Source organism: Lissotriton helveticus, chromosome 7, assembly GCF_964261635.1.
Source record: "Lissotriton helveticus chromosome 7, aLisHel1.1, whole genome shotgun sequence".
Classification (NCBI taxonomy): domain Eukaryota; kingdom Metazoa; phylum Chordata; class Amphibia; order Caudata; family Salamandridae; genus Lissotriton; species Lissotriton helveticus.
In genome coordinates, this window is record NC_136068.1 from 493,620,469 (window position 1) to 493,631,371 (window position 10,903).

At 43.7% G+C, this 10,903-nt stretch overlaps 1 protein-coding gene across 1 annotated transcript; it reads right to left on the bottom strand.

Annotated features, from left to right (window-relative positions):
- Positions 1-7,559: 7,559 nt before the first annotated feature.
- On the bottom strand, positions 7,560-10,396 carry LOC144766839 (perforin-1-like). The gene is made up of 3 exons (XM_078650559.1): positions 10,182-10,396; positions 9,046-9,629; positions 7,560-8,107 (listed from the first exon to the last, which is right to left on the bottom strand). Exons 1-3 carry the CDS (start codon positions 10,394-10,396, stop codon positions 7,560-7,562), a joined length of 1,347 nt encoding a protein of 448 aa, XP_078506685.1.
- Positions 10,397-10,903: the final 507 nt, after the last annotated feature.

The window sequence follows — 10,903 nt, forward strand, 5'->3', positions numbered from 1 at the left end:
TCTTATGCAATCAAAACAATAAAAATTCTGTTGAAAAAAACCATATTCTTTTACCACAGTATTGTTGGTGTGGCAACTCAGCAGTACTATGGCTGGTACTATCCGCTTGATACTGAGATTGCTGTTTTCACTCCGCACTCGGAGGACAGGAGTGAACTTTCTACTTTCATTTAAGTGACCCAGACATGGCTTGCTTTTCTAATCTTCTTTACCGACACTAAGGACTGGGCTTATGGAATTTGTGTTTCAGTAACCCTGGAGTATACTTGGAATCGATATAAAAGTTGATGCTTATTATGGACTAATGCATCCCTTCCATTATTTCAACATAATCCTTTCTTTTCATTTACATGCCCTGATGAAGTCTTTTGGTCTTCACGACCTAGACGAAACATGTGTTGGCAGCGGTTACAAAAATTTTTGATTGAAGATTGGACTCAATTGAAAATGAAAATAAATGAAGATCAATGAAGATACCTTGAAGCCTTGGACTTGAAATTTGTCTCTTGTTATTGAAAAACTCTTAGCTCAGGATATATTGTTTGTTTTATAATGGTACTATCCCTTTACAAGTAGAGCAGAGCATTGCTATAGCATCAAGGCGCTACCTCAGCAGACTGAGAGGATTGACCGCGTGAGGTGTTAACCTTCTGAAGTGGCTCTGATAAATCTCGTGTGCACAAAAAGCTGGCATACTTGTACAGAACAAAATGCACCGGAAGCAGCAGCGCCCTCTATCAGCCCCGGGAAGGAGGGCACCAAGGAACAGTGGGATGATGAGAGGACGCTCTCGGTGATGGTCTTTGCAGGGCCTATTAAACGTGCCTCAAAGATGTTACTGCGGTGACACTTCTTTCTCACAGCATAGATTTACCCCCTCCTCTCAGATTTTCTACTTAATTGCCAATCAGCAGCACTCAATGTTGCATCAGGTGCTGTCTCTAAGTTTAATTACAACCACCTTCTCTCTCCAGCAGTTCTAGGGGGGTCCTCTGTCTGGACAAATAAAGCTGACGGTGTCTTGCGTGCTCCCTGTCAGCACAGAGCCCGGAAGCGCCAGCTTCCTTCCCGCTCTCCCAGCTCCACCATCTCCAGCTCCCTCAGGCTGCCCGCGTCTCGGACCGGCCGAGGGTGGAAAGTGCCAGTCACTTCCTCCCTCCCATAGCCCGGAGCTCAGTAAATATTTGTCGGGCCTCAGACCTGGGAGGGACTCCTCCCAATACCCCCCACGTCATTGGGGGTGAGGGGTGGGGCGGAAAAGGATCGGACCCACGGCAGGAAAAATAATTACACGCCAGAGAGGAAAAGAAAGATCACCTGACTGCAGGAGAACCAAGATTTTGGTGGGAAATGCGCTGGAAATATATTGGATTTTTTCTCTTTTCTTGAAATGTGTTGCCATTCAATAGAGACCGCGTAAATGACCAAAGGCACATGTTAGCTGCTTTAAGTGACAGTCGTCCGTTTACAAGCAACTGACTACCTGACCTAACACGGTTTATTTTTGCATCTTGCGTTCACTTTAAAGTCAAAGCCAGATGCAAAAATAAACACGCCGCGGAACTTCTCTTTATGGGGCCATGTGTTTGAAACACAAGGCCCCATAAAGATAACAAATCTTTTGCAGCAGAAGGAAGTCAGACGAGTCCGTCCAAGTGAGCCGTCTGTCAAAGAAAAAAGTGTACGTCTCAGAATGCTCTTTCCCAATAGATGGCCACTGTTTAGCATAAACGGTGACGCCAGCCAATGGGAAAGAGGGGCGGGGCTTAAAGCCCAATACTGAAGCTGACCAAAAAACATAAAATCTCGCCAGCGAGACTCCGCATGCGCAGCCCACGCAGGCAAGACCTAAAAAGGAGGGTTCGGCCTGGCAAAAGGCTTATTTTGCCAGGTCGTACTGGCAGGTTAAAATGACACACACAGGCTGCAATGGCAGGCCTTGGATATGTGTTTAAGGATACGTAATGTGTGGCACAACCACTGTTGCAGGATCATTAGTAGTATTTCAATTTACAGGCCCTGGGTATGTATAGTACCATTTTACTAACGACTTACAAGTAACTTATATATGCCAATTGGGTGTAAGACAATTTTACCATGTTTAGAGGAGAGAGCACAGGCACTTTAGGACTGGTTAGCAGTTGTAATGTACACTGAGTGCTTAGGCCAACCAAATGAAATGCAGCAAAGATATGAGGAGTGTAGGTACAACATTTGAGGATGACCCTTCAGGAAGGGCCAAGTTTAACAGTTACCCTACCTCTTTCAATTAGTGTCTCAGCCATAACATATGACTGAGAATACACATGGAAATAGCAGGTGGGAAAATTAGGTAAGGAGAGATACTACATACATTCTTAGGAACAATAGATCATATGACCAGGCAAAGCCAAGCATTTTTAACTGCAGGTAACGCATAGCTCTTTTAATGAGGATTTAAGGCACATTAGGGTAAGAAAATGTCTAGAATGCGTCCATGGACCCCTGAGTAAGCTACGGTTTGTCTAGCACACTGCAACATATTGGAATATTTCATTAGTGTCCCTCATTGGTGTTGATTCACCAAAATGCCAGGGTTAGGGGAAGTGACATCACATACCCTTCGACCCTAATGACATCACAGGAAAGGCCCCTTTTTCCTGATTTTCCAGAAAGGCATGTCATATGACCCAAACATCACACTCTCTTACAATCATTGTCATTCATTCTCACTCATTCACTTGCATTACGTCTTAAACTCACTCATATTTACTAACACTCAGAGGTTTACCAAAGCTTTGCACCATGTTTTCGTCCCTTTTGTGACACAAACCCAATGCAAAGTGTTAGGGTGGGATTTATTATCCAACACAAATCCTGATTTGCTCTGGATCGTATCCAAAAGTAACATAAAATTGTGTTATGTGCTGCTTTGCATTATTTTGCACCAAGGGTTGTGCCTTGGCGTTAACAGGCAACCACCCATGGGTTTTGAAAGAAACTTCAATCTAAGCATTGCTAGACAGGAATTTGCAACACAATCTTACAACTCCTTGTTGCAGGATTAACATAGAGAAATGTTGTAATTTCTCTTAGTTTTCAAGCTTTCTATGTGCCCTGCATTGTACAGCACACATACAAAGTGGTAAAAGCCTTAAAGTATACTTTTCGCACTGAATGGGACCCCATCCAGTATAAAACCTAAGTTTTAGAGAATCCACACACACTTGTACTAAGGTGCAAGTGTGTGTGCTTTAGTATGTGGCTGCCAAAAGTGCACCTACTTGCAGGGAGAGAAAAATGCACCATATCACATTAGATACGGTTCACTTTTTCTCCCTCCCTTTGACGCAAGACAGCGAAGCAACTATGGTGCAGTGTTGTCTTGCATCAAACAACAGTAAATATGGACCTCAATCTCACCCAATTTCACACACTACCCATCACTGACTCACATTCACTTTCACTTACACATATAATTACACAGACAGACGCACACACACACACACACACACGTGCTCTCACACATAAACGCACTCTCACCCACAAGCAAACACACAATGTACATGTAAGGCCATTTAACTTACAAAAGCTGCCACCAAAGGTCGCCGTTCCAGCTAAGTGTGCTCAATTTTTTATTAATCTAATAGTGAATATTATGATATTATTCACCATTAGTATAAACAAAAATTGGCAGAAAATAAGGAATGCAGAGCTGCTGCTGTGTTCTTGGCACTGATTTTGCCACCTGTGAGGGCAGGGGTCGCAAAGGCAGTGCCAGAGGTTGCAAAGGGCAAGCCAAAGGTAGCAGCTGCGACCACTGATGACCCCCTAAATGACGTCCATGAACTGAATTAATCTCTTTCCTTACACTGTAGTGACAGACCTTAACACATGTATACCCCAAAACAAGCATTGTTTACCTCCAGACAGCTATATCTCCCCATGTGAACTCTAATGATTCCCATGTCTCTCAATGTTTCTCTGAAAAGTCTTAATGGTTTCCAAAACATCATCAGGTGCTTTGTACAGTTGCCATGGAAGCACCATTATCAAGCAGCTGTGCGATGTAAACTCTATACAGAACTCCAATGGACATCTCCAATGTCTTATTGTCTGACCAGCGTCCCAGTTCTCTTCAGATCAGCTCCATAGATGCATGCAATTTTCAATGAATGCCGGTTGTGGCAGGGGGTAAACACCAGCACTCCTTTTTGTGACCAGGGACTTTTCATCACCACTTTTACTCAGAGCAAGAGAAAGAAAGGCATAAAAGGGAGAAAGAAGAGGAAAAAGAAAGATAGGAAAAAATAGAATGAAAAAACCTGCAGGGATGCGATAAAAAGATAATACAGGAAGGTGGAAGAAAGATTCAGGAGGCAGAATCAAAGTGAGGCAGCTTTGGTAATCAGGCATTCTGCTGTGGTGTGGGCGGCAGACTCCTAAGAAAAACATGTGGACCCACATTTCATGTTTAAAAAACAAATAAAACCATGAAGAAAAGTCAGCCAAGAAGAAGCTCGAAGCAACTGTTTTATTGGGAACTTGAAGATGCAACATGCAAATAAACAGTAATTGATAACATATATCAACACCAGAAAAAAAGCAAAGCCATTTAAAACAAAAAATGATACGATTAGGGGGTGCATAAGAAACATTTACACTTTTTGCCCTCTGAGAAGGTTGCAACGTTCCCTGGTTTTCATTATCAGCTCTACAATTTTTCCTCAGCACAACAAGATATACTCACATTAACTGAAACCATACCAGCCAAGCAAGGCCCTTGGAGTGCAAGTCATACTAGTTGCATATTTGTGGCACAAGTACATGTTGGAAAATGTATACAATATTTTTCTCTGTACATTTACATTTTACTGAGCCTTTCAATGCAGTGTGACATTTCGGCCGCAAAGAACATGTAGCCCCTAATTATGAGTGCCATAAAGGGGTTGGTGATAATTATTATCCCAGATAAAATCTAATAACCCGGGGTTCGCTGTTCATTGGGTGCATTTATGATTACACATTGGTTCCTCTTCCAGGGGAATGAAACACTACACAATTTATTGCAGACTAAATCAACACCTGCGATGAGTTCTGCCATACAAAATGGGCCATATCAAGCAAGTTTTTGTGCATTCCTTACCAAAATTTGCATGCCCCAGGTTTGGAAGGCCCATTTCCCCCCACTAAATGTCTGCACACTTATCTGACAACATTCAACGAAAAGTAACATCATACACCCCTAGACATGATCCAATGGGCCACATAGAATTTCCAGAAGATTTAAATTGCTATTCTGCCAAGAACAATGCCTCACAGTGCATTAACCAAAGCTCTACTGCAGTAATATGGTAATTATTTTGTTATTGACACTAAAATGTCTACCACTAGGAACAGAATCCCAAGAGGGATAAAAATTACAGGCGGCTCCTTGGATTCTGAAGACAGGTGCCTCGCGATACAATCTCTCATATCTACTGGGCTGGACTGGCCGTAGCGGGCACCGGGCGTTTCCCTGAAGGTTTAGCGATCACACCCAACAAAGGTTCAACTTTTCACGCTGGTTACAGTTTTAGCTGCTTTGAAGGCCTACCCAGTTGTGGCCATATTTTAGGTGGTAACTATTTATCATTATTACTGGACAATGTTTTATATAGTAGTTGGCAATAGTGATGTTGTTCCTTGCTCGAAAGTGTTTACTACAGGAATTTCGGCTGAGCTGAAACTGCATAATAAAGCATTGTGGACCCTGTGGTTTTATAATTAACAATCAGAGGTCGAAGTGTATTAAAAAAAAAGTATGGGAACTGTGATGCTGCATGCAATGGGGGTGAGCAAGTGAGCATGGGCGGGGTCAAATGTGTAGGTAAAAAAACCTAAGGCCCAGATTCTAAACACTGTCACGCAACGCAGAGCAGCCTCCTATGAGGCTGCACTGCATGATAGGGAGGGAGCAGGCGAGCACCATATTGACAGAGAAATGTCACTCTCCATCCCTCTCCCTAGCGTCGGAGCTGATTTCAGCTGCTGTGTGTCAGGCTCATTCCTTAGCGCCAAGGCGCTAGGCTGTGTGCCTGAGTCTAGCAATGGTTACTATGCCTAGACATATCCAAAAGCATTTCCAACCTTGTATGTGTACTGCACAGTGCAGCACGCATGCAAAGTCAGAAAGGCATGGAGAAGTGTCAAAATGTCTTTGCTTAACGCCAGGTTTTCAATGGTATTAATTTTTGGTGCTAAACGCTTTTTACTAATGTTAGTGAATCGGGTTTAGCATAAAAAAGAATGGGTGGTTGCATGGGAATGCCCATGCACCACCCATGTAACACCCTCTTAACACATAGTAATGCAGAGCAGTATTTTGCGCTGCTTTGCGTTACTTTTCCATACAAACCAACACATTTGCATTGGTTTGTGAATCCCTAAATGGGTTTAACATCTGGTTAGTGTTAAAAAAGTAACGCTAACCCGACGCTAAACTTTTCAGAATCTGGGCCTAAATATTCTGTCCATTTTTTTTGTTTCGGCATTTTAACTTCAGGGAGCTATTTATAAAATAAGGTGCAGCTAAAATGGAAAATAAAAAAAGTGTCAAGTTAATCAGTGGGAAATGCACTACAGTGCATTATGAAATCTCTATTAGTTAATACACTGCAGAGGTGAATGTGTAACCATAAAGCCACAGATTTAAATCTTGGTTGGTGCAGTGGGGAATAGTTACTTGTGTATTTTTAGTGCTCCGAGGTCATATCCTGTGACAGAAAGCACTGTGAATATGTAAGTCATTATTTTAAAATTGCATTACACACAGAATAATATAGAATGCTACAAAACGGCTAAAGATAAAATGGTGCTTCAAAAATATAGATTTTAGTAATGGCCAGACTGTACCTAAAGCATTTTTTAAAAGTATAACTACCCCTTAAAAGCAGGCGCTTCACAACTCAACTAGTCACTCCCTTGCACTACCAGCCAAAAAGAATACATCTGTCATCACAAAGCCTCAAGTGAATCCCACAATTGAAGTAAGTCCTGGCTCCCAAACCCCCTGTACATTTGCAGATTAGCAAGTTGAGCACATTTGCATTTCTTTCAAGCAAGCAGGCACCCTGGCAAGAAGGTTTCTTGATTGTTTAGTTGTCTCCTCTCTTGGTTTCACAGCACAGGAGGCTCCCTGAATGACACTTCAGCTGAAGCATTTAAACAATCGTAATTAACCGTTCCGGGACACGTGACATTTCAGAAAAAATAGGGGAACGTTTTTTCATTAAATAAAAAAGTATGGGTATGTCGTGACACTCTGATCCCACCTACTTCGACCTCTGTTACCAACGATAAATTCTACATATTGTGACTCATAAGGTGACTTGCTGTACTGCATTGCGCTACAATCCCAAAAATGGTCACTTTACTGTGCTTTGCGGATATTACAGAGAAGTGCGGCCGTACTTAGGGCAATTAATGACTACAGTAAAGCTGTAACATTTGCTATACCTGGTTCTGCTGCTTGCTAAAGAAGGGATTGATCTTCTCTTTCTTTGCTATAAGGAAAGGTCTGTTTAGCCTCAGAGCGTCCCCTAGGGGGGAGACAACTCGCTGCACTTGGAGCCACCCAAACCTGGTGCACACTCTAGCTTGTATTTATAGCGAATGTGCCCACCTTTTGTGACGTAGCATTTTTCTGAGATAAATCCAGTAGACACACGATCTAGTTGTATTTTACATTCCCCAGTGTTGCGGGACGAGAACCAGTCCTGGTCATACACGATCAGCTTCATCTCCAGATAACTTAAGAGGCTAACCATACCAAAGTGCATTCTGTAATACCATCGCGGGTTGTTATTGTTGTCAATTGTCTGGGTACGTTGGGAGTTAGATGTACCCTTTACAGATACCATAACATAGGCATCAGACTGACCAGTACTAAGCCCAAAACTGTCTCCACGGAGCTCATTCCCATCTATGACATATACGGTTAGTTCCCCCGCGCCTTTTTTCGAAGGACAGCACTCACTGTTCATGAAGCTGCTGCTTGGACAGCTGCAGGTGCACTCGCGGCCTCGTCGTGTGACACGACTTCCTCGAGGACAACTGGGGCATTTATCCCTAGTTTGCTGTTCTAGAAGGGGGGCTTGGGGGAGGGAGCCGACCGCCGGGAGGTCTCCTCCCCCGGGCGGTTTGGGAGAGCAGCGAGGGGTGTCCCTTTAAGAGGGACAGAAGTTTCCAGAATTGGGCTGGTCCAGTAGGACCAGCATAGCCCAATTATAAACCCCCCGCCCACTGCCTACCAGCCACCATTTTAGGTTTGGTGACCTGGTGGCTAGGTGGGCTCATAGCTTTTTGTCCCACCCTCCCTCCCTCAATTTTTCGCTTTAAATGCTCCGCTCTTCCCCTCGCTGCTCAGTTTTTTCCCTATTTTTTGGGCGTTTTTTGCCCCTATTTTCTTTTTTAAGTAAAAGGCTGTTTTGTGGGCTACCGGTGTGCAGGGGTTGTTTCTCTTGTATTTGTATCCGTCGCTAGACACAGGTGCTGTGCGGTGTTTTTGGGTATCATTACGGTTTTTAGGCAGATTGCTGGTTGAGGATTAGTTCAAGTATTTCTTTGACAAGTGCTGGGGTATGTTGGTCATGGTTTGACCGTTCAGTTTTGTGAGGGGGGGGTATCTGCAGGAGTGCAGGGTCAGGCAGGGTTTATGGTTATGGAGGACCTGACCGTTGTTATTGTAATTGTGGTTGGACGAATAAAGTTTTAACGATGACGTATGTTTGTTTAATGACGAAATGTTTTATTGATGATGTAATTTTATTGATGACGTAATGTTATAATGCTGTTATATTTTTATTGATGTATTGTTGGGAGCGGGAGGGCTAAAATGTTTTAGGGGTGGGGGAGGGTCCGGGGGGCTGAATTTGTAGTTATTTAATTATTTAGTGAGGTTTAGTTTTGTAAGGCGTTGCCAAGGTTTGTGTTTGTAATGTGCACCTGTGTCTTAATAAAGCGGCCTTTTACACACACAAACAACTTTTGGTCTACTTTTCTCCCACCCCTCGCCCTCTCTCCCAATGTACTCTGAGATGGCTGCTTTGAGGTTTTCCCGGACTGGACCTTGGGAGCACATCACCAGGTGTAGGGGTGACAGGGTGTATTCTACAATATCTGGGTTCCCTTTCAAACTTGAGATCCAGCTCTGAATACTTTGCTTTTGCTTCCGGTTGCCGACATTTTGATTTGGAAACAAGAGGTCCGCGTCCTTATCCTCATCACCACCTATCACTTCGGAAAACCTGTCGTGGAACTTCTCTGAAAATGTGTTGCTGTGAAACTGACTCCTGGCCCTAGACTGGCAGTGTGACACACTTGTGCTTATTCCCAAACTAACCGTGCCACCCGTGCTGACACCGACCTCTGCATTCAGGCAGTCTTTAACGCCACTTTTTGTGACTCCACCTAAGGTCACTTCGCACGTCTTGATTGCAGTCACATCCTTGATTCTTCCTCCCAAGGTCGCCTGTCTGATGTAATGAGTCCCGTAGACGTCTATTAGCTGACGGAAGGCAGCCTTTGTGTAAGAGTTGTACCTGCTCGGCAGAGATTTCAGCATTTTGTTAAATTCCTCTGTGACATCAGGGCAACTTTTTATCCGGTATCTAGAACAAACAGAGAATAGTTTTAATATATGCAGAGGTTTGGATGTGTAGCAGCATTGAAGTCCTTCCTGATCAGAGCATATGAACCAACCCATTGAATATAAAGCCTTTCATAACTACTTGCACCACCAGCTGGGGGCGAGCAATAAACTATATATGGTCCTGAACTGATCGTACTCCAAGCCTTGGGAATATGTTTTTGTTTTATAGAAGGCAAAGAAGGAAGATAAGTAAAGGACAACCGTCACAAGGAGCGAAAGCAAGGTATGGTGTGGTATTGGGAAAACGGCCTCCCTCCCTTCCTCCTTTCTTCCCTCCCTGAAATCCCCTCTCTTCCTTCCTTCCTTCCTCCTTCCCTCCCTGAAAAGGCCAGCAGTATTTTAAAAACTGTAATGTACTTCTCCAATGCAATCGTCCTCTGTTAAATTAATCCAATCACTCTGGGCTCAGCTTTTTGCTCTGTCCTACAGATGCAGAGGCTGCCCATCTTACCTTCCTTCCATGAGCCATAACAAGTGCACACACCACAACATGGATCTACTCTCAACTCACCTGTAATATGTGCACAACACTTCTTGGCTTATGTAGCTGTACTTCGCAGAACTCGACCTCTGCTCTGCAAATTGAGACAAGCGAGAATGGGAGCCTCCTACTGCAATTGATACAACGCTCACCGAGAGGCCAACTTTCCAGTCATTGGTAATGGATTCCTTTTGTGATAGTTTTAGGGAAGTGCTCGACTCATGAAGTTTGGATGTCGCTTTCATCTTGCGCCTGGTGACGACGCGCCAGTCAGCAACCTGCTTGGGTATCTTCTGGTATCTGTTGTCTTGCAGTCGGTTCCTGCACAGTTTACAGCCTGCGCTTCTGTCTCCCGTGTCCTCCATGTTAATAACATAGGCTCCCTTCCTTTCCAGTTTGGTGACGTCAAACCCTTCTCCACCTAGGTTGTGCCCAGGCACATAGGGATTTAGTTCACATTCCTTAATATTTCCACGCCGGCAGCCGGCCTCAACCCCAGCCAACTTAGGAGATTTCAGGCAGAGCATCCAGCAACACAACAGCAATCCAAAATGGCTGCTCATGGTGAAAAGAGTGCACGTGTTGTATCTCTGGGAGGAGCTTCGAGCTTCAGCAGAGTGCTCCGTATGTCTCCTGTTGGTGCACATAGAAATGTACCATTAGACCTCACGGCTACATTAGAAAATATATCTACATTTATAAGCAGCAAGACACATGTACAACAAGATTTATTAAAATTCTAAAACGAATGG

Excerpts from the sequence above, each read along its gene's own strand:
- LOC144766839 (XM_078650559.1), bottom strand. The coding sequence starts at position 10,396 with ATGAAAGCGACATCCAAACTTCATGAGTCGAGCACTTCCCTAAAACTA. Across the intron at positions 9,630-10,181 it reads GTGTTGTGCACATATTACAG|ATACCGGATAAAAAGTTGCC; the intron begins GTGAGTTGAGAG and ends TGTTTGTTCTAG. Across the intron at positions 8,108-9,045 it reads AGCAGCCATCTCAGAGTACA|TTCTAGAACAGCAAACTAGG; the intron begins TTGGGAGAGAGG and ends CCCAAGCCCCCC.